Here is a 27,797-nt window from a genome sequence, read left to right on the forward strand (position 1 = left end):
AAATCACCCGAAAATACATTCAGGCTACATTGCACACTATATCGAATCTGGTGTTTTCCTAAGCCTGAGCTAAGCTAAGGAAGCGCAAAATCACCCGAAATTGCATTCAGGTTACATTGCGCATCATATGGAATCTAGAGCAATCCTTAGCCTGAACTAAGCTTAGGAAGCGCAAAATCACCCGAAAATGCATTCAGGTTACATTGCGTATCATATGATATTTGGTGTTTTTCTAAGCCTGAGCTCATGCTTAGGAAACGCAAAATCACCCGAAAATACATTCAGGTTACATTGCACATCATATGGAATCTGGTGTTTTCCTAAGCCTGAGCTAAGCTAAGGAAGCGCAAAATCACCTGAAAATGCAATCAGGTTACATTGCACATTATATAGAATCTAGAGCAATCCTAAGCATGCGCAATGTAACCTGAATGCATTTTTGGTTGATTTTGCGGTTTCTGAGCTTAGCTTAGGCTAAGAATTGCTCTAGATTTTGCGGGTGGCTCTAGATTCTATATGAATGCATTTTCAGGTGATTTGGCGCTAAGCTTAGCTCAGGCTTAGGAAAACACCAAAGTCGATATGATGTGCTATGTAACCTGAATGTATTTTCGGGTGATTTTGCGCTTCCTAAGCTAAGCTCAGGCTAAGGATTGCTCTATATTCCATATGATGCGCAATGTAACCTGAATGAATTTTCGGGTGATTTTGCGCTTCCTAAGCTTAGTTCAGGCTAAGGATTGCTCTAGATTCCATATGATTGTGCGGTGCACAATGTGGGCAGATCCGGACGGGGAACGGAACCAGAGAAGGGCAGCCGAAATTTGCCACTGGCTAACACCAACAGGCCAGGAAAGTTCAGTTGAACCCGTGTGCAAGTCGGTCCGGTATCCACTACAGGTTACCGGAAAGCTCTGATCGTGGAGCGGACCGATGGGGCACTGAAAATTCCTTGTTGGTGCTCCAGCAACGACTGTTCGGTTGGCACCTTCTGGAGCACTAGTCTGTCCGTGTGCAGTCAAACCGGTATCCACAATCGATTACCACTGGTGGGGTCGAGTTGTGGAGCGGTCTGAATGAACAGCGCTAATGCTCGGGATTTGCTCGGTTGAGCGGTGGACTGTATCTCGAGGCAGCAGCAGCGATCGGCCGCTTCGCTTCGGCAGCGGAGGCAGGAATGATGGCTTGTCGGTGGCAGAAGAAAACTCCGGGTGATTCGTTTAGCGATGATGTTTATTCCGCGATGTGTCAAACAAAACTGATGCGCTTTGCGCTACATGCGTCACTTATATACTAGAAAATTTAGTAGTGTGAGTGAGTGATTGGTACAAAATAGGCTCCTCCCCTTTCAGTTGGAATGCAAAGATAAAACAAAAACAACAAAAAATGACTGATCTGGAAAACGGGAGAAGCTTCTAGAAGGGTTTTACTTTTCTTAAGACTAATTAGGGAAAGGTATTGGTAAACTTATCATTCAAAAGACAAATTACGATGAATGGGGGAACATGGGTCAAATGGGAAGTGGAATGAAGGGAAAGATGGTTCTTTGGGCATTAACATACAGAGTGGGTCATACAAAACAAAAAATTGGTCAAGACACAAACAATACAAAAAAAATAAACGTTCGGAACCGAACATTCTCCCGCCGGGTTTCACTGTGGATCTGTAGATGCGAGAACTTGATCGTTGTCTTCGATTGGAAGAGGTGCGAGTCTGGATACTGAACGACGGTATACCCCAGTAGATGTTTCAACGTCAACTACCCTTACTACTAAATCTTTGCCAGGGTAAACCTTCACAATTCTGCCCAATTTCCATGACTGCGGTGGAAGGTTGTCTTCTTTAATAATCACAATGAGCCCAGGAGTAACGTTTGGAGAACTGTTATGCCACTTAGAGCGAGCTTGGAGCGTGTTGAGATACTCATTCGACCAGCGTTTCCAAAAGTGTTGTCGAAGAGACTGCAAGTATTTCCAACGGGTCAAGCGGTTGACAGGTACATCTTCAAGCGTCGGCTCAGGAATGGCGACCAATGCTCGACCAATTAGAAAATGGCCAGGGGTTAAAGCAGACGGTTCATGGGTATCCAACGAGTTGGCGAAGAGTGGACGCGAATTAAGTACTGCTTCAATCTGCGTCAGTACAGTACAGAATTCTTCGAAGGTGAGACAGGCGTTAGATAAGACCTTTCGTAAATGGGTTTTTGTACTCTTCACCCCGGCCTCCCACAACCCTCCAAAATTTGGTGAGCGAGGCGGGATGAATTTCCAGACAATTTCATGGCCAGAACAGAAATCATCAATCCTTCCCTTGGATTGATCGTCTCTGAACATCAGGAACAGTTCATGGAGGTCTGATTTTGCACCTAAGAAATTTGTGCCGTGATCGGAATGTAATTCTTCAACTAAGCCTCTGCGGCTTACAAAACGGTGGAGAGCAGCCACGAATGCTGCGGACGACAGGTCGGAAACCAACTCCAAATGAATGGCCTTGGTAGCGAGACACATAAAAATACAGATGTAGGCCTTCACGCGAACGAACTTCCGGAGACCAACCTTCACGAATACCGGTCCAGCAAAGACAACACCGGTTTGAGAAAACGGAGCGGAGGGAACGACACGAGCCTCCGGAAGGCGACCCATCATAGGCTGTAGGCAGCGAGGACGAGATCGGAAACAAGTCACGCATCTCCGCAAAACCTTCCGAATGGTTGATTTAGCGTTAATCAACCAGAATCGTTGACGCATGAGAGACATCAATCCTGAAGGACCAAGATGAAGGTTTTCGAGATGCATGTCCCGAATCAGAAGCTCACAAACTGGGCTCTTATTCGGAAGAAGAATCTGGTGGCGGGCTTCATAGGGTAGGTGAGAATTTTCCAATCGACCACCTACTCTCAACAAACCGTCTACCAATACGGGATCAAGTGGACCTAAACGACGACTATTTTTCCCTGACGAAATCAGGTTGATTTCGTCCGACAATTCAAGACGTTGGACGACTCCGATAACAGTCATCATGGATTTACGCAATTCAGGAACTGTCAAATGTTTGGATAACACACGATCGGCGTGGCTTGCCCTGCAGTTGTTTGCAAACCGTAGGACGTACGCAATCACCCTCTGAAGTTTTCGGAATGATCCGAAGGCCTCCAAGAAAGGAACGTCAGGAGAAACAACTGCCGCAGAGACAGTTGGCACAATCGGTGTATCATCAGGCACTTCGGATTCCGGAAGTGAATCTGGAATCAGAACTTCATACTGGGGCAGCTTCAAAAATGTCGGTCCATTCCACCACAAACTGTTACCGGCAAGAGTTTGCGGCAACTGCCCCCTGGACACGACATCGGCTGGGTTATCCTCAGAACGAACGTAAGACCAAGTAAAACCTTTGGTGGCTGAATTGATCTCCATCACCCGGTTGCGGACAAAAACATCGTTGGGCAACCTTTTCAACCAGGCGAGTACAATGTTGCTGTCAGACCACAGGCAGATGCGTTGAATTTCCATTTTCAACGACCCAACGCATTTTGGAACAAGTCTGGACAGCAATAGGGCGGCGCATAGCTCTAATCTGGGAATCGTCAAAGGTGACAATGGAGCAATTCTGGATTTACTACAGAGCAATGAAACCTTTACATCGGAACCAGATACAACTCGTAAGTAAATAACTGCTCCGTACGCGCGAAGGGAAGCGTCAGCGAATCCATGTACTTCAACACTCTCGACGCTTACCAAGCCGACGAAGCGTGGGATTTTGACGGAGTCAATATATTTCAGGGATTCTCTAAACGTAAGCCAAGACTGTAGAATTTCGCCTGTCAACGGGTCATCCCAACCTACCTTGTCCTTCCACAACTGTTGCATAATTATCTTGGCGAGGACTATAACTGGAGCCACAAGCCCCAAAGGATCGAACAAGCGAGCAATTTCGGAGAGGAAGATACGTTTCGTTGGAACAGGCAAAGGTTGGAACAACAACTTACAATGGAAACGAAATTCGTCTTCCTCAGGATCCCACAAGAGGCCAAGGGTTTTAATAACCTTGTTCACGTCGGAATCTTCAAACAATAAATACTTTTCGCGGTCTTCCTCGGGAACGGTATCTAGGATGGCTGCGTCGCTTGCACACCATTTATGCACAGGGAAACCTCCGGAATTCAACATGTCGGTCAAATCCGAGCGAAGCTGAACGGCCTGCTCAATGGTATCAGCCCCTGACACTACGTCATCTATGTAGACATCCTCTTCTACTACCTTGGATGCAATTGGGAAACGTTGGCACTCGTCACGTGCAAGCTGCAGCAATGATCGAGTGGCCAGAAACGGCGCAATAGCCGTCCCGTAGGTAACGGTTGTCAATTCAAGGATTTGAAGTGGATCATCAGGGTTCTCCCTCCAAAAAATTCGCTGGAGTCCAGAGTGAATTTCGACCACCTGGATCCTTCGGTACATTTTGGAGATATCAGCGGTTATCGCGAACCGATGCTTACGGAATCGAAGGATAATGGAAAAAAGTTCGTCCTGGACAGTGGGACCAATCATTAACACATCATTTAGAGACGGACCAGCTGTTCGAGCCGAGGCGTCGCAAACAACTCTCAAGCGAGTAGTGGAACTGCTTGGCTTGAGGACAGCATGGTGCGGTAAATAATGAACCAGTTTCCCTGGGGCATCATCTGACTCGGAAATCTGCTTACAATGGCACAACGACTTGTACTCATTAATGAAATCGACATAAGCCTTTTTCAATTCGGGATTCTTGCTGAAGCGGTGCTCTAGGATATGGAAACGTTTCAAAGCTAGATACCGGTTACTGCCTAGTTCACTCACGGATTCCTTCAATGGAAGATGGACGGTGTAGGTACCATCTGGATTTCGAATGGTGGACGAGCTGAAAAGTTGTTCACAATCTTGCTCCTCCTTGGAAACTACGCTACTATTCTCGACCGACTCAACAGACCAAAACTTCTCGATGCATTCTGAGAGCGGCCGCAAGCTGGCCGTGTAGCAGTGCTGATTTTCATTCACGTCCTCAGCACCACCAGCAACGACCCATCCTAGACGAGTCTCCTTGAGTATAGGCAGGTTTTGGCCTAGCACCAAATACCCGGGAAGCATCAAATCGAAGAACAGCTTAACTCCAATCAGTAACTGCACTTCTCCTGGAGTATGGAAAGTGGGATCAGCAAGCGAAAGACCTGAGGGAATATTCCAAGACCGACAATTCATCTTACGACCGGGGAGGGGACCAGTCACCACATCGGTGACCAAACATTCGATTCGGGCTTGATAATCCTTACAACGGGACCGGAACGACAGTGTTGCCTTTCTGTCGAGCACCGATCGCTTACCGGTAGCTCCAATAACTTCTACATGGGTAGGTACCTGGTCGATTCCCAATCGTTCAACAAACGAACGGGAAACCAAATGTGGTTGGGAACCACAATCGAGGAATGCACGGCAAGGGAAGGAATTTCCATGGCTGTCAAGGACATCAACCATGGCCGTAAGCAATAGCGTGCCATCCGAACGAGGTACCTTTTGGACGGGATTGGAGACAGATGCAACACTTTCAACAGGATCCGAAACTTGGGAACTAACAACAACCTTAGCGGGTTCGGGATTGGGCATTGGATTATCAACCATGGGCTTGGATTTGGGCTTTGGAACTTTGGGCTCGTGTAGCAAGGTGTTATGCCTACCTTGACACTCCTGGCATGATTTGTTGGATGGGCATTTTGAGGAAAGGTGTCCCTTCCTCAAACAGTTGAAACAAAGGAAAAGCTCTCTTACCTTAGTTCTACGTTGGGGTACCGTCAGCGCAACAAACCTTTCACATTTGTAGTTTGGATGGCTCGCACTACAAATCTCACAGGTCGCCTCACTATTGGCTACGGGTGTAGCCATAGCGAACGACTTCACCGGCGGGGACTTCGACGATGGTTTCGGGTTGGGCTTCTGACTGGATTCCTTGGCTGATGACGGCTTCGGGCGACTGGCTTCGCAACGCTCCAACAATGAGCATCGCTCCTTCAGGAACAAGACGGTGTCTTCATACGATGGGATCTGCTTGTGGGGAATGGTGGTCTCCCACTGCTTCCTCGTTTCGGGATCGAAAGCATCCGACAGCACGACGACGACGAACCTTTCGGAAACTCCTTCCAAATCCTGGTTCAGCATCCGCAGTCCCTCGACGTGGCGGGTAACTTCATTCAGCAACTCTCTCATCTGCTTGGAACATTCCTTGGTCATCCGTTTCAGACTCAGTAGGCCATGGATGTGCGAGTCCACTGCTTTCCGTTCATCCTCGTAAACATCAAGCAGCAACTCCCAGGCGTGATCGAAATTGCCATCACTGAGCGTCTTCGGATCGATTATCTTGGCGGCGGACCCACCGGACAGTGCCCTCTCAAGGTGGTGTAACTTGACGGCGTTGGAGTCTCTGGACCGTGACATAATGTCCGAAAAGACCTGCTGGAATCTCGGCCAGTTCTCCGGCTTCCCGTCAAACGAAGGGATTGGAACCGGCAGCGGTTGCTGCTGGACGACTATCTGTGGTGGTAGCTGGGCACTGTTCGCGGGTGCGGACACATTCGTTGGAGGCGGCTGCGGGGTTGCGGACTGGATGAGCGTTTCCACCATCATTGCGGTTTCAGTGTGGTGGTTCTCGAATTGGAGGTAGGTGGCGTCGTTGTCATCCAATTTTTCCGCTGGCAACAACGCGGTGATTTGGTGGTGGAAGCTTAGGTATTCTTGGAAATGGGCTTCCAGGTTCCGAGAATATACCTTCAGCTGGGCCAGGGTAAACTGGACAACGCCGGCTGCCGAGACGTCTTCAATCGTTTTCCGGATTCGGGTCACTTTGGCCTTCGCCTGGCCACGCAGGTGGATGAGCGTCTTCAGTTCGGCCATTTTATCACTTTTGGTTGGCGTGTGCATCAGCATCCTTCACGCACACGATTTTTCACTTCTTTCTTCGCCCCCCTGGGGCACACACACACACACTTATTGTCTGTTCGAGACCGTACTCGGTCGGTTTTTCTTCAGCCCAAGGCGGGCACACACACAAGCACTACTTAACTGTTCTTGTCGAAACGTGTTTCAACGTGTTTCACTTTTCACAGCGTCACTCGCGCGGACTACTTCTCGAAACGCGAACGATGCCACCGGTGGCGCGGGAACACTTTCGGATTTTTCGTTCCTCCACCTGAGCCGCTAAATTTCCTCCTACTGCGCGAAGGCACCGATGCTGCATCCGGGTCGAAGCAGGACCAAACAATGTGCGGTGCACAATGTGGGCAGATCCGGACGGGGAACGGAACCAGAGAAGGGCAGCCGAAATTTGCCACTGGCTAACACCAACAGGCCAGGAAAGTTCAGTTGAACCCGTGTGCAAGTCGGTCCGGTATCCACTACAGGTTACCGGAAAGCTCTGATCGTGGAGCGGACCGATGGGGCACTGAAAATTCCTTGTTGGTGCTCCAGCAACGACTGTTCGGTTGGCACCTTCTGGAGCACTAGTCTGTCCGTGTGCAGTCAAACCGGTATCCACAATCGATTACCACTGGTGGGGTCGAGTTGTGGAGCGGTCTGAATGAACAGCGCTAATGCTCGGGATTTGCTCGGTTGAGCGGTGGACTGTATCTCGAGGCAGCAGCAGCGATCGGCCGCTTCGCTTCGGCAGCGGAGGCAGGAATGATGGCTTGTCGGTGGCAGAAGAAAACTCCGGGTGATTCGTTTAGCGATGATGTTTATTCCGCGATGTGTCAAACAAAACTGATGCGCTTTGCGCTACATGCGTCACTTATATACTAGAAAATTTAGTAGTGTGAGTGAGTGATTGGTACAAAATAGGCTCCTCCCCTTTCAGTTGGAATGCAAAGATAAAACAAAAACAACAAAAAATGACTGATCTGGAAAACGGGAGAAGCTTCTAGAAGGGTTTTACTTTTCTTAAGACTAATTAGGGAAAGGTATTGGTAAACTTATCATTCAAAAGACAAATTACGATGAATGGGGGAACATGGGTCAAATGGGAAGGGGAATGAAGGGAAAGATGGTTCTTTGGGCATTAACATACAGAGTGGGTCATACAAAACAAAAAATTGGTCAAGACACAAACAATACAAAAAAAATAAACGTTCGGAACCGAACAGGTTACATTGCGTATCATATGATATTTGGTGTTTTTCTAAGCCTGAGCTCATGCTTAGGAAACGCAAAATCACCCGAAAATACATTCAGGTTACATTGCACATCATATGGAATCTGGTGTTTTCCTAAGCCTGAGCTAAGCTAAGGAAGCGCAAAATCACCTGAAAATGCAATCAGGTTACATTGCACATTATATAGAATCTAGAGCAATCCTAAGCATGCGCAATGTAACCTGAATGCATTTTTGGTTGATTTTGCGGTTTCTGAGCTTAGCTTAGGCTAAGAATTGCTCTAGATTTTGCGGGTGGCTCTAGATTCTATATGAATGCATTTTCAGGTGATTTGGCGCTAAGCTTAGCTCAGGCTTAGGAAAACACCAAAGTCGATATGATGTGCTATGTAACCTGAATGTATTTTCGGGTGATTTTGCGCTTCCTAAGCTAAGCTCAGGCTAAGGATTGCTCTATATTCCATATGATGCGCAATGTAACCTGAATGAATTTTCGGGTGATTTTGCGCTTCCTAAGCTTAGTTCAGGCTAAGGATTGCTCTAGATTCCATATGATGCGCAATGTAACCTGAATGCATTTTCGGGTGATTTTGCGCTTCCTAAGCTTAGCTCAGGCTTAGGAAAACACCAGATTCCATATGATGTGCAATGTAACCTGAATGCATTTTCGGTTGGTTTTGCGCTTCCTAAGCATAGCTCAGGCTTAGGATTGCTCTAGATTCTATATGATGTGCAATGTAACCTAAATGCATTTTCGTGTGATTTTGCGCTTCCTAAACTTAGCTCAGGCTTAGGAAAACACCAGATTCCATATGATACGCAATGTAACCTGAATGTATTTTCGGGTGATTTTGCGCTTCCTAAGCTTAGCTCAGGCTAAGGATTGCTCTAGATTCCATATGATGCGCAATGTAACATGAATGCATTTTCGAGTGATTTTGCGCTTCCTAAACTTAGCTCAGGCTTAGGAAAACACCAGATTCCATATGATGCACAATGTAACCTGAATGCAATTTCGGGTGATTTTGCGCTTCCTAAGCATAGCTCAGGCTTAGGATTGCTCTAGATTCCATATGATGCGCAATGTAACCTAAATGCATTTTCAGGTGATTCTGCGCTTCCTAAGCCTAGCTCAGGCTTAGGAAAATACCAGATTCAATATAGTGTGCAATGGAAAACACCAGATTCGATATGATGTGCTATGTAACCTGAATGTATTTTCGGGTGATTTTGCGCTTCCTAAGCTAAGCTCAGGCTAAGGATTGCTCTAGATTCCATATGATGCGCAATGTAACCTGAATGCATTTTCAGGTGATTTTGCGCTTCCTTAGCTTAGTTACATATGATACGCAATGTAACCTGAATGAATTTTCGGGTGATTTTGCGCTTCCTAAGCTTAGTTCAGGCTAAGGATTGCTCTAGATTCCATATGATGCGCAATGTAACCTGAATGCATTTTCAGGTGATTTTGCGCTTCCTTAGCTTAGTTACATATGATACGCAATGTAACCTGAATGTATTTTCGGGTGATTTTGCGCTTCCTTAACTTAGCTCAGGCTAAGGATTGCTCTAGATTCCATATGATGCGCAATGTAACCTGAATGCATTTTCGAGTGATTTTGCGCTTCCTAAACTTAGCTCAGGATTAGGAAAACGCCAGATTCCATATGATGCACAATGTAACCTGAATGCATTTCCGGCTGATTTTGCGATTCCTTAGCAAAGCTCAGGCTTAGGATTACTCTAGATTCTATATGATGCGCAATGTAACCTAAATGCATTTTCAGGTGATTCTGCCTCTTCTAAGCTTAACACAGGCTTAGGAAAACACCAGATTCAATATAGTGTGCAATGGAAAACACCAGATTCGATATGATGTATGTATTTTCGGGTGATTTTGCGCTTCCTAAGCTAAGCTCAGGCTAAGGATTGCTCTATATTCCATATGATGCGCAATGTAACCTGAATGAATTTTCGGGTGATTTTGCGCTTCCTAAGCTTAGTTCTGGCTAAGGATTGCTCTAGATTCCATATGATGCGCAATGTAACCTGAATGCATTTTCAGGTGATTTTGCGCTTCCTTAGTTTAGCTCAGGCTTAGGAAAACACCAGATTCCATATGAAGTGCAATGTAACCTGAATGCATTTTCATGTGATTTTGCGCTTCCTAAACTAAGCTCAGGCTTAGGAAAACACCAGATTCCATATGATACGCAATGTAACCTGAATGTATTTTCGGGTGATTTTGCGCTTCCTTAGCATAACTCAGGCTTAGGATTGCTCTAGATTCCATATTATGCGCAATGTAACCTGAATGCATTTTCGAGTGATTTTTCGCTTCCTTAGCATAGCTCAGGCTTTGGATTGCTCTAGATTCTATATGATGCGCAATGTAACCTGAATGCATTTTCGAGTGATTTTGCGCTTCCTAAACTAAGCTCAGGCTTAGGAAAACACCAGATTCCATATGATGCACAATGTAACCTGAATGCATTTTCGGGTGATTTTGCGCTTCCTTAGCATAGCTCAGGCTTTGGATTACTCTAGATTCTATATGATGCGCAATATAACCTGAATGCATTTCCGGGTGATTTTGCGTTTCCTTAGCATAACTCAGGCTTAGGATTGCTCTAGATTCTATATGATGCGCAATGTAACCTGAATGAATTTTCGGGTGATTTTGCGCTTCCTAAGCTTAGCTCAGGCTTAGGAAAACACCAGATTCCATATGATGCACAATCCTAAGCATGAAAAATCACCCGAAAATACATTCAGGTTACATTGCGCATCATATGGAGTTGGTGTTTTCCTAAGCCTGAGTTAAGCTTGGAATCTAGAGCAATTTTTGATCTGAGCTAAGCTTAGGAAGCGCAAAATCACACGAAAATGCATTCAGGTTCCATTGCGGATCCATAATAATAATATTATTATAATAAAAATATGGAATCTAGAGCAATTTTTAGCCTGAGCTAAGCTCAGGAAGCGCAAAATCAACCAAAAATGCATTCAGGTTACATTGCGCATGCTAAGGATTGCTCTAGATTCTATATGATGTGCAATGTAACCTGAATGCATTTTCAGGTGATTTTGCGCTTCCTTAGCTTAGCTCAGGCTTAGGAAAACACCAGATTCCATATGATGTGCAATGTAACCTGAATGTATTTTCGGGTGATTTTGCGTTTCCTAAGCATAGCTCAGGCTTAGGATTGCTCTAGATTCTTTATGATGCGCAATGTAACCTTAATGCATTTTCAGATGATTTTGCGCTTCCTAAGCTTAGCTCAGGCTTAGGAAAACACCAGATTCGATATAGTGTGCAATGGAAAACACCAGATTCGATATGATGTGCTATGTAACCTGAATGTATTTTCGGGTGATTTTGCGCTTCCTAAGCTAAGCTCAGGCTAAGGATTGCTCTATATTCCATATGATGTGCAATGTAACCTGAATGAATTTTCGGGTGATTTTGCGCTTCCTAAGCTTAGTTCAGGCTAAGGATTGCTCTAGATTCCATATGATGTGCAATGTAACCTGAATGTATTTTCGGGTGATTTTGCGCTTCCTAAGCTAAGCTCAGGCTAAGGATTGCTCTATATTCCATATGATGCGCAATGTAACCTGAATGAATTTTCGGGTGATTTTGCGCTTCCTAAGCTTAGTTCAGGCTAAGGATTGCTCTAGATTCCATATGATGCGCAATGTAACCTGATTGCATTTTCGGGTGATTTTGCGCTTCATAAGCTTAGCTCATGCTTAGGATTGTGTATCATTTGGAATCTGGTGTTTTCCTAAGCCTGAGCTAAGCTAAGGAAGCGCAAAATCACCCGAAAATGCATTCAGGTTACATTGCGCATCATATGGAATCTAGAGCAATCCTTAGCCAGAGCTAAGCTTTGGAAGCGCAAAATCACCCAAAAATACATTCAGGTTACATTGCGTATCATATGGAATCTGGTGTTTTCCTAAGCCTGAGCTAAGTTTAGGAAGCGCAAAATCACACGAAAATGCATTCAGGTTACATTGCGCATCATATGGAATCTAGAGCAATTCTTAGCCTGAGCTAAGCTTAGGAAGCGCAAAATCACCCGAAAATACATTCAGGTTACATGGCGTATTATATGGAATCTGGTGTTTTCCTAAGCCTGAGCTTAGTTTAGGAAGCGCAAAATCATCCGAAAATTCATTCAGGTTACATTGCGCATCATATAAAATCTAGAGCAATTCTAAGCCTGAGCTATGCTTAGGAAACGCAAAATCACCCGAAAATACATTCAGGTTACATTGCACACTATATCGAATCTGGTGTTTTCCTAAGCCTGAGCTAAGCTAAGGAAGCGCAAAATCACCCGAAAATGCATTCAGGTTACATTGCGCATCATATGGAATCTAGAGCAATCCTTAGCCTGAACTATTTATAGGATAAGGCTAAGGATTGCTCTAGATTCCATATGATGCGCAATGTAACCTGAATGCATTTTCGGGTGATTTTGCGCTTCCTTAGCTTAGCTCAGGCTTAGGAAAACACCAGATTATTCAGGCTAGGAAGCGCAAAATCACCCGATAATGCATTCAGGTTACATTGCGTATCATATGAAATTTTGTGTTTTTCTAAGCCTGAGCTCATGCTTAGGAAACGCAAAACCACCCGAAAATACATTCAGGTTACATTGCACATCATATGGAATCTGGTGTTTTCCTAAGCCTGAGCTAAGCTAAGGAAGCGCAAAATCACCTGAAAATGCATTCAGGTTACATTGCACATTATATAGAATCTAGAGCAATCCTAAGCATGCGCAATGTAACCTGAATGCATTTTTGGTTGATTTTGCGCTTTCTGAGCTTAGCTCAGGCGAAGAATTGCTCTTGATTTTGCGGGTGGCTCTAGATTCTATATGAATGCATTTTCAGGTGATTTGGCGCTAAGCTTAGCTCAGGCTTTTTTTTTTTTTTTTTTTTTTTCCTTCTAAACCATAGGGGGATAATCTGCTCAACAGACACCCTAACAGAAGGTTAGGGTAGTGTAGGTCTGACAGGCCGTCTTCTACAACAAAAGTAAAATCCAGGACTACTCTCTCCTCGTACCCACTAAACCATTCCTATGGTCGCCAAACCCTACGTCTCTCCGGAACCACCAAGAAGGTATTGCTTCAGAGAGGGGCTAGTGCACATCGCACCCACAAGGTTAGCTGCGTAGCCTGCAGCAACGAACATCGATGACTCGCTTTGGAGAGTCCATCACGGTAGAATGCTGGCGCTTAGCCAGTTTCCCGAGTGGTCCTCGCCACTCCCTTTGTCCTCGGAAGGCGGGCAGGGTCAACCCCGCCCGCGCCCTACTGCTGAGCGGACATCAAGAACTGATGCCCACGTGCAACCCGATCTGACCTGCCCGTAAGGAAGGGTATCACTACCCTTCAGGCCCTATCAGATGCACCCGTAGGTTGCAGACAGCAGGATCTCACCTACCCCGACCCTTGCCGGGGACCCCTTTCCAACCGCGGGCTCGGATCCAACCCAGTAGACCGACGCCACGACAGCACCGCTACCGGGACTTCCTCTCCGCGGCCACTTAATCGTTGTAAGGGTCGATCTCGACCGCAGGGCACCGGTATGACCTACGAAGCCGACTCCGAACCCCTGGACCACCTCTTGTACTGCATCTGGACTAGCCATTCTCCGAGTCCACGCGCCACCTCCTCTGTAGCTCCCAGACGATGTGGGTAATAGCCGTTGAAACGGCGTTCCAGCCAAACTCATCCCTACACATCCTCTGGACCAAGTTGTCCGGAGTTGTGTCCTCCCCGCATGTGGCAAGCATGCGGTCACGCATTGTGCGAAAACGCGGGCACACGAACAAAACGTGTTCCGCCGTTTCCTCTAAACCATTGCACACTGGGCATTCGGGAGAATCCGCATGCCCGAAACGGTGTAGATACTGTCGGAAGCAACCATGACCTGTAAGGACCTGTGTCAGGTGGAATGTGACTTCCCCATGGCGCCTATTAATCCAACTATCTACCCTCGGTATCAACCTATAGGTCCACCTTCCTTTGGTGGAACTGTCCCACGCGCGCTGCCATTTGACCATAGAGGCCATCCTGACAGTCCTGCGTATGCCTCTTGTGCCGCGCATTTCGAAGCACTCCATGTCCTCACTGATAAGAATGCTGATAGGCACCATACCAGTAATGACGCAGAGAGCGTCGTGTGACACGGTACGGTACGCGCTCGCAACCCTCAGGCACATAAGCCTGTAAGTACTTTCCAGCTTCCGTCGGTAGCATTTAGTACTTAGCGCGGTGCCCCACGCCGGGCCGCCATACCTAAGTATGGATGTAGCAACACTAGCCAGAAGCTTGCGCTTACTGGCGTACACCGCAGAGCTATTGGACATCATCCGGGACAGTGCCGCAATAGCTGTGGAGGCTCTTTTACAGGCATAATCGACGTGGCTACCGAAGGTAAGCTTATCGTCGATCATCACGCCCAAGTGTTTGACGGAGCGCTTTGACAGGATAGTACAGTCTCCTACACTGATCTCCGTCTGCTGCTCCGACTTCAGGTTGTTAACAACCGTCACCTCTGTCTTGTGGTGAGCCAGCTCCAGTTTCCTGGACCGCATCCACGCCTCCACAACTTTGATCGAGTGGTTGGTAGTCAACTTTACCTCCTCGATCGTTTCACCGTAAACTTCGAGCGTAATGTCGTCGGCAAATCCGACAATCACCACTCCCACTGGATACTCTAACCTCAACACCTCGTCGTACATGACATTCCATAACACCGGACCCAGGATGGAACCTTGCGGGACTCCTGAGGTTATGTGAAAGCACTTCCGACCCACCTCCGTGTCGTAGACTAGTACACGATTCTGAAAGTAACTTCCGAGAATCTTGTACAGGTACTCCGGTATCCCCAGACGCAAGAGCGCATCGGCAATAGCAGACCAGCTGGCGCTATTAAACGCATTCCTTACATCCAGAGTCACTACCGCGCAAAAGCGAATTCCCCTCCTCTTAGGCTCGAGTGCTTTCTCGGCGGTTTTTGTAACCGACAAGATAGCGTCTACGGTGGACCTACCCTTCCGGAAGCCGTACTGGTTACTCGAAAGACCATTTTCGCCCTCGGTGAACCGCAACATTCTATTGAGGATGATCTTTTCGAGCACCTTCCCCGCCGTGTCAATCAAGCATATTGGTCTATATGCCGACGGGTCTCCGGGTGGTTTCCCCGCCTTTGGCAATAGTACCAGGCTTTGCCTCTTCCAAGCTTCTGGGAAAACTCCCTCGTCCAGGCATTTCTGCATAGCAGACCTGAACATCTCGGGAGCCTCTGCAATAGCTACTTTTAAGGCCAGGTTCGGAACTCCGTCCGGACCTGGGGCCTTACCTACGCTAAGGGACTTAGCTATCCCCGCAAGTTCCACATCGGTGACCCTCTCCTCATCGCCAGCCCCAGTCCCCGGCTGTCCTACGAAAGGAGGCCAAGGACTAGGATCATGACGCGGAAAAAGTCCTCCAATGATCCCCTCCAACATCTCTGGAGATTGCTCTGTAGGAGCCATCACACCTCTCGTCTTGGCCATAACGATCCTGTAGGCGTCACCCCACGGGTTCGTATTGGCACTCTGACAGAGACCCTCAAAGCAGGCCTTTTTGCTTGCTCTTATCTCGGTCTTAAGCGCGGCTTTTGCAGCGGCGAACACCACCCGCCGTTCGTTTCGCTCTTCCTCTGATCGTGCTCGCTGCATCCGCCGCCTAGCCCGTAGGCAGGCGCGGCGCAGGTCCGCAATCGCGTCGGTCCACCAGTAAGCCGGTGGCCTCCCATTTCTAGGGTGGACTCGCCTAGGCATGGTCGCATCACACGCACGTGAGAGCACCGCTACCAGCTCGTCGCCGTCTAAACCGATTAAGTTTCGCTCACGGCGGAGCGCCTCCCTAAATACCCCTTCGTTGAAGTATGATGTCTTCCACCTGCGAGGGCTTGGCCTTGGCCTAGCCGCCTCTTCTTCTATCCGCTGTCTGCTGTTATTGTAGTCGATACTGTAGCGAACCGCCAGGTGGTCGCTGTGAGTGTAGCCATTATCTACTCTCCAGTTCGAACTACTTGTTAGGCCAGGACTACAAAAGGTCACGTCAATAATTGACTCCGCTCCGTTTCGACTAAAGGTACTCTTGGTACCGACATTAGCCAAGTCGACATCTAAGATGGCCAGTGTTTCTAGCAGGATCTGACCCCGCTGGTTCGTGAAACGGCTTCCCCATTCTACGGCCCAGGCATTAAAGTCGCCCGCTATTACCACCGGCCTTCGCCCTGTTAGCACGGTCGTTAAGCGGTCCAGCATTTGCGTGAACTGCTCGATCGGCCACCGCGGAGGCGCATAACAGCTACAGAAGAAGACCCCGTTTACTTTGGCGACCACGAAGCCCTCATAGGTAGTAGACACCAACTCCTGAACGGGGTATTTACCCGTCGTCCATATCGCCGCCATTTTTCTGGTCCCATCCGCGACCCAGTTGCCGTTGCCGGCGGGTACTCGGTATGGGTCCGATATGATGGCGATATCCGTCTCCCACTCAGAAACTGCCTGACAAAGCAGTTGCTGAGCCGCATCACAGTGGTTTAGGTTCAGCTGCGTTACCTGCACTGTGATTTGTTGTTCACTGCGGCTTTCTTGAAGGCCGGGCACCTTGGACCACCCATCGGATGTCTGTTGTTCGAGGATTTCCCGGTACAGATCATGCAGATGGGCGGACTCGTGCAGCTTTGGGCCTTATGACCTTCAGCGCCGCATCGCCTGCACAGTTTGCGCCTGTCGGGGCCTTTGCAGTCCCACGACTTGTGTCCTGGTTCCAGACACCTGAAGCAAACCTCTGGTGGCTCGTGGAATGTCAGGTGACATACACACCAACCCACCTTTATGCTCCCTACTTTAACGGACTTTTTGACGTCCGCCACAGGTAGCTGAACCAAAGCTATCTGTGTCCCTGCTGGCCCTTTCCGTAGCTTAACGGCTGCGGCGGCCACCTGCACATCGCACTGTTGCCGCAGTGCCGTGACGAGCTCTTCCACTTCGGTGATCTCATCGATGTCTTTGACCTTCAGAGTCGCCTCATGTGTCAGAGCCCTCACCTGCACACCCTCACCAAGGACCTCTTCTGCCAGCCTCTTATAGGCGGCGCCCTTGTGCTCCTTCTGGCGCTTCAGCTCCAGGATCATCTCGCCCGTACGAGTACGTCTAATACTGCGTACGTCGGCTCCAAGACCCTCAAGCTTGGCGTCGCTTCGCATCATCTTCAAGACGTCCGAGTACTTGGACTGTTCCGTCTTGATGACGATAGCGTCGCCTTTTTCGCGCTTGGCACCTGCCCTCCTACGCCTTGGCTTGGCGTCCTGCGCTACTACCTGCGGATTCGCCTTCTTCTTCCTCTTCCGCTCTACCTTCGTCCAAGGGGGGTCCACCCCTTGGATCGCCCTACTCTGTGGCTGTTGAGGGCCCACTAGCGGTCGCAACCCCTTGTTCCCATCGTTCCGGGACGGGCCAGCCTTTTCAGGCCCACCCTTCCCAGCTTTCCGGGAACCCTGGCTGGGGTCCGACCTTCCGGCATTATTACCGACTTTCGGGGTAATGATTCGCCTGGCCTTGCGGGCACCGCCAGACAGCTCCTCACCTGACGGTTGCCTCGCCCGCTTCTGCGATTGCTTGCCCCGTTTGTCGCGAGCAGTCGCTTCCGCCTTATTCGGACTTCCTGCGAAGGAGAAGGCCTCCGTTTGGGTAAACTTCGGCACTTTCTCATTTGCAGGCTCCGCTGCTGCAGCAGTCAGCAACGCGAGTGCCGCGTGCTCCTGCTTGGCATTGTCGATCGACGCCCTAAGTCGAAGCAAGGCCGTTTTCAGGTCCTTGCTTATATTCGACTTAGTGGACGCAAAGTCGATGATTTTGCCAAGCTGCTGCTCAGCCACCTCTATTGCGGACCGTCCTTTGGATCCTCGGTTGACGGCCCTCAACAACCACGCTCCGTCCATAACCTCCACCGGCTGGCTTGCCGGGAAGTGGACTGGAGCACCCACGCTTGAGCTGCGTACGCAACTCCCAGCGCCTATCTCCTCACTTCTCCTTGTCGGAGATCTCATCAACCCGCTTCTTGCGAAGGGGTTGATCCCACCACTACTATCTGCTACACTTGATTTCTGTATTGGTTTGTTACTCATATTTTATTCCCACGAGTCGCACGAGAAAGAATGTCCACCACGCCAGAGCTCTGCATTAACGCAGTAAGGGACAGCTTACTGTGGGGGGTGCCCAGGTGCCCCACAGGCTCCGTTAAAGATCGAGCATCTTTTTCACCCCCTCGATCACTCATTCCTCGGCACGGGTCGCTTGACACCTTGAATTGGGGTTAGTAGTCCTATTCTTAGCCGGCAACTACGCGGCTGACTCGCAAGCGGGGGGGTGCGTCAGGCCCCAGGACATCCGTCCCTGCTGCCCTGTTAGCTCAGGCTTAGGAAAACACCAAAGTCGATATGATGTGCTATGTAACCTGAATGTATTTTCGGGTGATTTTGCGCTTCCTAAGCTAAGGCTAAGGATTGCTATATATTCCATATGATGCGCAATGTAACCGGAATGAATTTTCGGGTGATTTTGCGCTTCCTAAGCTTAGCTCAGGCTTAGGAAAACACCAGATTCCATATGATGCACAATCCTAAGCATGAAATATCACCCGAAAATACATTCAGGTTACACTGCGCATCATATGGAGTTGGTGTTTTCCTAAGCCTGAGTTAAGCTTGGAATCTAGAGCAATTTTTAGTCTGAGCTAAGCTTAGGAAGCGCAAAATCACACGAAAATGCATTCAGGTTACATAGCACATCATATCGACTTTGGTGTTTTCCTAAGCCTGAGCTAAGCTAAGGAAGCGCCAAATCACCTGAAAATGCTTTCATATAGAATCTAGAGCCACCCGCAAAATCTAGATCATCTCTTAGCCTGAGCTAAGCTCAGGAAGCGCAAAATCAACCAAAAATGCATTCAGGTTACATTGCGCATGCTAAGGATTGCTCTAGATTCTATATAATGTGCAATGTAACCAGAATGCATTTTCAGGTGATTTTGCGCTTCCTTAGCTTAGCTTAGGCTTAGGAAAACACCAGATTCCATGTGATGTGCAATGTAACCTGAATGTATTTTCGGGTGATTTTGCGTTTCCTAAGCATAGCTCAGGCTTAGGATTGCTCTAGATTCTATATGATGTGCAATGTAACCTGAATGAATTTTCGGGTGATTTTGCGCTTCCTAAACTAAGCTCAGGCTTAGGAAAACACCAGATTCGATATAGTGTGCAATGGATTCGATATGATGTGCTATGTAACCTGAATGTATTTTCGGGTGATTTTGCGCTTCCTAAGCTAAGCTCAGGCTATGGATTGCTCTATATTCCAAATGATGCGCAATGTAACCTGAATGAATTTTCGGATGATTTTGCGCTTCCTAAGCTTAGTTCAGGCTAAGGATTGCTCTAGATTCCATATGATGCGCAATGTAACCTGAATGCATTTTCGGGTGATTTTGCGCTTCCTTAGCATAGCTCAGGCTTAGGAAAACACCAGATTCCATATGATGTGCTATGTAACCTGAATGTATTTTCGGGTGATTTTGCGCTTCCTAAGCTAAGCTCAGGCTAAGGATTGCTCTATATTCCTTATGATGCGCAATGTAACCTGAATGAATTTTCGGGTGATTTTGCGCTTCCTAAGCTTAGTTCAGGCTAAGGATTGCTCTAGATTCCATATGATGCGCAATGTAACCTGAATGCATTTTCGGGTGATTTTGCGCTTCCTAAGCTTAGCTCAGGCTTAGTAAAACACCAGATTCCATATGATGTGCAATGTAACCTGAATGCATTTTCGGTTGATTTTGCGCTTCCTAAGCATAGCTTAGGCTTAGGATTGCTCTAGATTCTATATGATGTGCAATGTAACCTAAATGCATTTTCGTGTGATTTTGCGCTTCCTAAGCTTAGCTCAGGCTTAGGAAAACACCAGATTCAATATAGTGTGCAATGGAAAACACCAGATTCGATATGATGTGCTATGTAACCTGAATGTATTTTCGGGTGATTTTGCGCTTCCTAAGCTTAGCTTAGGCTAAGGATTTATCTATATTCCATATAATGCGCAATGTAACCTGAATGAATTTTCGGGTGATTTTGCGCTTCCTAAGCTTAGTTCAGGCATAGGATTGCTCTAGATTCCATATAATGCGCAATGTAACCTGAATGCATTTTCAGGTGATTTTGCGCTTCCTTAGCTTAGTTACATATGATACGCAATGTAACCTGAATGTATTTTCGGGTGATTTTGCGCTTCCTAAGCTTAGCTCAGGCTAAGGATTGCTCTAGATTCTATATGATGCGCAATGTAACCTGAATGCATTTTCGTGTGATTTTGCGCTTCCTAAACTTAGCTCAGGCTTAGGAAAACACCAGATTCCATATGATACGCAATGTAACCTGAATGCATTTTCGTGTGATTTTGCGCTTCCTAAACTTAGCTCAGGCTTAGGAAAACACCAGATTCCATATGATACGCAATGTAACCTGAATGTATTTTCGGGTGATTTTGCGTTTCCTAAGCGTAGCTCAGGCTTAGGATTGCTCTAGATTTTATATGATGCGCAATGTAACCTGAATGAATTTTCGGGTGATTTTGCGCTTCCTAAACTAAGCTCAGGCTTAGGAAAACACCAGATTCCATATGATACGCAATGTAACCTGAATGTATTTTCGGGTGATTTTGCGCTTCCTAAGCTTAGCTCAGGCTAAGAATTGCTCTAGATTCCATATGATGCGCAATGTAACCTGAATGCATTTTCGTGTGATTTTGCGCTTCCTAAACTTTGCTCAGGCTTAGGAAAACACCAGATTCCATATGATGCGCAATGTAACCTGAATGTATTTTCGGGTGATTTTGCGCTTCCTAAGCTTAGCTCTGGCTAAGGATTGCTCTAGATTCCATATGATGCGCAATGTAACCTGAATGCATTTTCGGGTGATTTTGCGCTTCCTTAGCTAAGCTCAGGCTTAGGAAAACACCAGATTCCAAATGGTGCACAATCCTAAGCATGAGCTAAGCTTAGGAAGCGCAAAATCACCCGAAAATACATTCAGGTTACATTGCGCATCATATGAAGTTGGTGTTTTCCTAAGCCTGAGATAAGTTTAGGAAGCGCAAAATCACTCGAAAATGCATTCAGGTTACATTGCGCATCATATGGAATCTGGTGTTTTCCTAAGCCTGAACTTAGTTTAGGAAGCGCAAAATCACCCGAAAATTCATTCAGGTTACATTGCGCATCATATAAAATCTAGAGCAATCCTAAGCCTGAGCTACGCTTAGGAAACGCAAAATCACCCGAAAATACATTCATCGAATCTGGTGTTTTCCATTGCACACTATATCGAATCTGGTGTTTTCCTAAGCCTGAGCTAAGCTTAGGAAGCGCAAAATCATCTGAAAATGCATTCAGGTTACATTGCGCATCATATGGAATCTAGAGCAATCCTAAGCCTGAGCTATGCTAAGGAAGCGCAAAATCACCCGAAAATGCATTCAGGTTACATTGCGCATCATATGGAATCTGGTGTTTTCCTAAGCCTGAGCTAAGTTTAGGAAGCACAAAATCACTCGAAAATGCATTCATGTTACATTGCGCATCATATGGAATCTAGAGCAATCACACGAAAATGCATTCAGGTTACATTGCACATCATATAGAATCTAGAGCAATCCTTAGCATGTGCAATGTAACCTGAATTTTTGGTTGATTTTGCGCTTCCTGAGCTTAGCTCAGGCTAAGAATTGCTCTAGATTTTGCGGGTGGCTCTAGATTCTATATGAAAGCATTTTCAGGTGATTTGGCGCTTCCTAAGCTTAGCTCAGGCTTAGCAAAACACCAAAGTCGATATGATGTGCTATGTAACCTGAATGTATTTTCGGGTGATTTTGCGCTTCCTAAACTAAGCTCAGGCTTAGGAAAACACCAGATTCCATATGATACGCAATGTAACCTGAATGCATTTTCAGGTGATTTTGCGCTTCCTTAGCTTAGCTCAGGCTTAGGAAAACACCAGATTCCAAATGATGCACAATCCTAAGCATGAGCTTAGCTTAGGAAGCGCAAAATCACCCGAAAATACATTCAGGTTACATTGCGCATCATATGAAGTTGGTGTTTTCCTAAGCCTGAGATAAGTTTAGGAAGCGCAAAATCACTCGAAAATGCATTCAGGTTACATTGCGCATCATATGGAATCTAGAGCAATCCTTAGCCTGAGCTAAGCTTAGGAAGCGCAAAATCACCCGAAAATACATGTTCGCGACCACCGTAGCGAAAATAGAACTGTCCCTCGAATACACCCCTGTTTCCAAAGTCAATTCTCCTACCCGTCTTGTGTACCATGTTCGCCAAGGAGGTTTATGTAAATGTGCATGTGTGTGTGTGGTGCTCGACGATCCAGCCTTTGCCAGCCAGCCAACAGGCTGTACATGTTGCAACATGTTTCCTGCAGCAGCGCGGCATACCGATCATCATCATCCATCATCGAACCGAAGCGAGCATCGCCGTCGACTCCGCAGCGGATAGCAGCGCGCTGATTGGTCAGCGCCACCGCCACTAGGAGGAATGCAACCCCACCATGAGCTCGAAGAAGTTTCTCGAACAACATGCTTCTGTTATAAATACGAACCACCTGAGAATTTTCATCAGTTACAGTCCACACTTTGTACGATTAACATCGCGGAATTAAATCGAGTTTAATTAGTTACTCGCGCCTCTTCCTCTCTTCATCCGAAGCCGAAACCACCGGTCTTTTTCAAGACCAACAAGAGTTGGATTAATTTTCCGAGGTTGAGCTATCACCCATCGAGGCCACCTTCAACCGAAGGTTCCGCCAGTTCCCCCTATGGTCTAGGATTGACCATTTTTTGGTCCGTATCGAACCGGATAGGAAAGCCACAACCGTGGTGGACGATCAAGCCGATCGATCCGTTCCGTTCCCGTTTGCTGTTGCTCCCGGCAACAGTTGGTGGACAATCAGCCGATTGCTCCTTTCCGCTCAACCGAGCCTGCTTCCAAAGTTGCTCCCGGCAACTTTCGTGGACGGTCAACCGATCGTCAGGAATCCAGCCGTGATTAAGCTCAACCTCACCCCGAGTTATTAGAATAATTTTCCTCGGCAAGCGAGGAGAAAAGAAGACGTTGCGAAAAGTTTCCTCCGAGTCAGTGCGCGTCCGCGGTATCGCGAGTGCAGTCCGTGTACAGTCAGTGCCGCGCCGTCGTTAGTGTCGAGCGACAACGCCGTCGTCGAGAACCCGTGCCAGTGAATGAGACACAGCCGTGTCGGAAGCAGTAAAGTGATTTCCCCAGTGGAAAAGTGATTCCCAAGTGTCGATCGACAACGCCGTCGTCGAGAACCGTATCAGTGAGTGACACAGCCGTGTCGGAAACAGCAAAAACCTTGCCAGTGAATGCGACACAGCCGTGTCGGAAGAACTGAAGTCAATTCCCCGAGGACAGTAGTGATTCCCAAAAAGTGAATTGAAACCCCCCCACACATTGCAAGGACTGAACCAAACCAGACTTGTCCGAACGTGTTTAAGTGAAAAACTCCAGTGTATGCGTGTGAGTGAACTTTTTCCAAATGCCAACTGAACACACGCCAGTGAAAGTGATTTCCAAAGAAAGGATGCAGGACTTGAAGTCAATAATCCATTTACGTGGCCAAGCAAAGGCGAAGGTTACGCGAATCCGAAAGGCAATTGAAGAAGCTGCCGCGGCTGGTGCCCAGTATGACGCCGCGCAGCTGAAAGTGTTTTCCCGAAACCTGGAAAAACATTTCCAGGAATACCTTGACCTCCATCATCAGGTGATGGCGGTTTGCCCTCCCGAGCGCATGGAAGAGCAGGACCAGGGTTGCTTGATCTTCGAGACCCACTTCAACGAGACCAGCGTGTTGGTGGAACGAGCGATCCAGGTAAGCCAGTGCAATTCCGCAATGCAGCCGCAAGTGCAAGCCTCCGAAAGCCCTCGCATCATCGTGCAGCAGCAGCCATTGAAGGCTCCCATCCCGACCTTCGATGGCAAGCCTGAAAACTGGCCTCGCTTCAAGGCCATGTTTTTGGATGTGATGCGATCCTCCACCGACTCGGATTGCATTAAGCTGTACCACCTCGAGCGGTCTCTAGTAGGCGCAGCTGCTGGCATCATCGACGCTCGCACTCTCAACGACAATAATTACGATCACGCTTGGGAGATTCTTGAAGATCGATTCGAGAATAAGCGAGTTATCGTGGATACCCACATCCAAGGACTACTCAACCTGCGGCGGATGAGCCGAGAGAATCCGAAAGAGTTGCGAGAGCTCATCGATGAGGTGACCCGTCACGTCGATGGGTTGGCCTTGATCGAGGACGAGTTGGAAGGAGTTTCCGAGAGATTTGTGGTGAACCTTATTGCTAGTGCCCTGGATAAAGACACCCGAAAGGAGTGGGAAGCCACCATCCCATACAAAGAGATACCGACATACAGCGATACGATCGGTTTTCTGAAGAAGCGTTGTGCTATCCTTGAGCACTGCGAAGGAGCGTCCAAGCCTGCAGTGAAGACGAAGCTGAATGATCCCGTGAAGAATCCGTACAACCTGATGAGAGGCGCACAACCCAGCTCGTGTGCTGTCACTGGGAGTTCCGAACCATCCTGCGAGCTGTGTGCTGGAGTACATCCCAACTTCAAGTGCGAAGTCCTGCGTGTGATGTCCATCCCAGAACGTCAAGCGAAGGTCCGAGAGCTGCGGCTGTGCTACAACTGCCTGCGGAAAGGCCATCCGAGCAGTTCCTGTAGTTCGACGCGCACCTGCCAGAAATGCCAAGGTAAGCACCACACACTTTTGCACATTGAGACCCCGTCAAATGCGAATACCCCAGCCTCTGATAATCCTCCGGTAACCATGCCAGTTAGCAAACATGTACCCAAACCCTCAGAAGTGAATCCCGTTCCATCTGTTAGCACCACCTGCTCAGTAAGCGAAGCTCCCTGTCTTGATAACAGCCTCTTGATGACCGCTGTTGTAAATATTTTGGATTGCGATGGCAAATACCAGCCATGCCGTGCCTTTTTGGATTGTGGGTCCCAGGCTCACTTTGTCTCACGAAGGATGATTGATTTGTTGCAAATTCCTACAACTCGTACTACTGTCGAAATCATTGGGGCCAATGGCAAGAAATCTACCCTCTCTGAGATGGCCGAGGTTCAAATTCGTTCCATGCATTCCGATTTTCAAGCCCTGATGGATTGTCTCGTTACGGATCGGATTACAGGTATAATGCCCTCTCGTGAATTTGATACAAAATCATGGCTCAATCAACCCTGATTGAGAGTTATTTCCTTTTCGTCTATGGGACTTCCCTACCTGAGAAAAAACCAAATCCTCTAACACAGAAGCAGTGTAGTCAGCTTTGCGGCGAATATGACCTCCCTGGTCATTCCCAACGTGTGCTCGAGTACAAGGATGTACCAAAGTGGAAACATTTCCGAGCATCTCTCTACAAAACTTGCCATGCCTGGCAGGTAGAACAGTTAAAGCAATTGAATGCCTTTGTTGGTAATAACATGTTGAAGAATGATGACCCAACTGAAATCACAGTATGTAGCTGTAAACCATCGAACATGAGTCCAGATTATTTGCAGTCTCACGGCCAGCTGCCAAAGCGGGTTGGTGGGTCAGAGTCCATATCGGAGAACCAATGCTCAAATTGGAACCCAACTATGATTGCCACACCAGTCGCTTGCCCTGAAGTTTTTCCATCTATGATCAACGTTCTTTATTTCCGCGGTACTTTTGAATGCGGTTCGAGAATCGTGAAGAACTTTAAATTGTTTAAGTCCCATTACGTCCTCTCTGAGTCCCTCATTACTCTTGGCCTGGGCCAGTTCCTGCAAATAGTGATGAGATCTCCACAACAAGGCGATTCTTTGGATGCTGGAAACTCTGTAGGGTCTGGAAGTCCTACACACCTACTTGACTTAGTTACTAGCGGTCTCCTATGGATTATCGTACATTCGCAGAATGCCCAGTTGCCGAATGACACCGAACAACACCGGTCCAAACCACCGGACAAGTTCCAAGTGACGGCTTGTTGCAAGAAGAAGTTTCATCACCCGAAAATGCATTCAGGTTACATTGCGTATCATATGAAATTTGGTGTTTTTCTAAGCCTGAGCTTATGCTTAGGAAGCGCAAAATCACCCGAAAATACATTCAGGTTACATTGCGCATCATATGAAGTTGGTGTTTTCCTAAGCCTGAGATAAGTTTAGGAAGCGCAAAATCACTCGGAAATGCATTCAGGTTACATTGCGCATCATATGGAATCTAGAACAATCCTTAGCCTGAGCTAAGCTTAGGAAGCGCAAAATCACCCGAAAATACATTCAGGTTACATTGCGTATCATATGGAATCTGGTGTTTTCCTAAGCCTGAGCTAAGTTTAGGAAGCGCAAAATCACTCGAAAATACATTCATGTTACATTGCGCATCATATGGAATCTAGAGCAATCCTTAGCCTGAGCTAAGCTTAGGAAGCGCAAAATCACCCGAAAATACATTCAGGTTACATTGCGTATCATATGGAATCTGGTGTTTTCCTAAGCCTGAGCTAAGTTTAGGAAGCGCAAAATCACACGAAAATGCATTCAGGTTACATTGCACATCATATGGAATGTGGTGTTTTCCTAAGCCTGAGCTAAGCTAAGGAAGCGCAAAATCACCCGAAAATGCATTCAGGTTACATTGCTCATCATATGGAATCTAGAGCAATCCTTAGCCTGAACTAAGCTTAGGAAGCGCAAAATCACCCGAAAATTCATTCAGGTTACATTACGCATCATATGGAATATAGAGCAATCCTTAGCCTGAGCATAGCTTAGGAAGCGCAAAATCACCCGAAAATACATTCAGGTTACATAGCACATCATATCGACTTTGGTGTTTTCCTAAGCCTGAGCTAAGCTTAGCGCCAAATCACCTGAAAATGCATTCATATAGAATCTAGAGCCACCCGCAAAATCTAGAGCAATTCTTAACCTAAGCTAAGCTCAGAAAGCGCAAAATCAACCAAAAATGCATTCAGGTTACATTGCGCATGCTTAGGATTGCTCTAGATTCTATATAATGTGCAATGTAACCAGAATGCATTTTCAGGTGATTTTGCGCTTCCTTAGCTTAGCTCAGGCTTAGGAAAACACCGAATTCCATATGATGTGCAATGTAACCTGAATGTATTTTCGGGTGATTTTGCGTTTCCTAAGCATGAGCTCAGGCTTAGAAAAACACCAAATTTCATATGATACGCAATGTAACCTGAATGCATTTTCGGGTGATTTTGCGCTTCCTAAGCTTAGTTCAGGCTAAGGATTGCTCTAGATTCCATATGATGCGCAATGTAACCTGAATGCATTTTCGGGTGATTTTGCGCTTCCTTAGCTTAGCTCAGGCTTAGGAAAACACCAGATTCGATATAGTGTGCAATGTAACCTGAATGTATTTTCGGGTGATTTGGCGTTTCCTAAGCATAG

At 47.2% G+C, this 27,797-nt stretch overlaps 2 protein-coding genes across 2 annotated transcripts; one reads left to right on the forward strand and one right to left on the reverse strand.

Annotated features, from left to right (window-relative positions):
• Positions 1-3,477: 3,477 nt before the first annotated feature.
• On the reverse strand, positions 3,478-6,914 carry LOC134290585 (uncharacterized). The gene is made up of 4 exons (XM_062857751.1): positions 5,796-6,914; positions 5,237-5,540; positions 3,843-5,164; positions 3,478-3,573 (listed from the first exon to the last, which is right to left on the reverse strand). Exons 1-4 carry the CDS (start codon positions 6,912-6,914, stop codon positions 3,478-3,480), a joined length of 2,841 nt encoding a protein of 946 aa, XP_062713735.1.
• Positions 6,915-22,532: 15,618 nt separating this feature from the next.
• Positions 22,533-26,820, forward strand: LOC134289409 (uncharacterized). Its single transcript, XM_062855198.1, has 2 exons — positions 22,533-23,485; positions 23,788-26,820. Exon 2 carries the CDS (start codon positions 23,866-23,868, stop codon positions 25,591-25,593), a length of 1,728 nt encoding a protein of 575 aa, XP_062711182.1. The 5' UTR covers positions 22,533-23,485; positions 23,788-23,865; the 3' UTR covers positions 25,594-26,820.
• The last annotated feature ends 977 nt before the right edge of the window (positions 26,821-27,797 follow it).

This window comes from Aedes albopictus, chromosome 3, assembly GCF_035046485.1.
Source record: "Aedes albopictus strain Foshan chromosome 3, AalbF5, whole genome shotgun sequence".
NCBI lineage: Eukaryota > Metazoa > Arthropoda > Insecta > Diptera > Culicidae > Aedes > Aedes albopictus.

Excerpts from the sequence above, each read along its gene's own strand:
- LOC134290585 (XM_062857751.1), bottom strand. The coding sequence starts at position 6,914 with ATGGCCGAACTGAAGACGCTCATCCACCTGCGTGGCCAGGCGAAGGCC. Across the intron at positions 5,165-5,236 it reads GACTGGTCCCCTCCCCGGTC|GAGAAGTGCAGTTACTGATT; the intron begins GTAAGATGAATT and ends TCCATACTCCAG. Across the intron at positions 3,574-3,842 it reads AACAGTTGTGGAAGGACAAG|ATTAGAGCTATGCGCCGCCC; the intron begins GTAGGTTGGGAT and ends GACGATTCCCAG.
- LOC134289409 (XM_062855198.1), top strand. The coding sequence starts at position 23,866 with ATGCCAACTGAACACACGCCAGTGAAAGTGATTTCCAAAGAAAGGATG.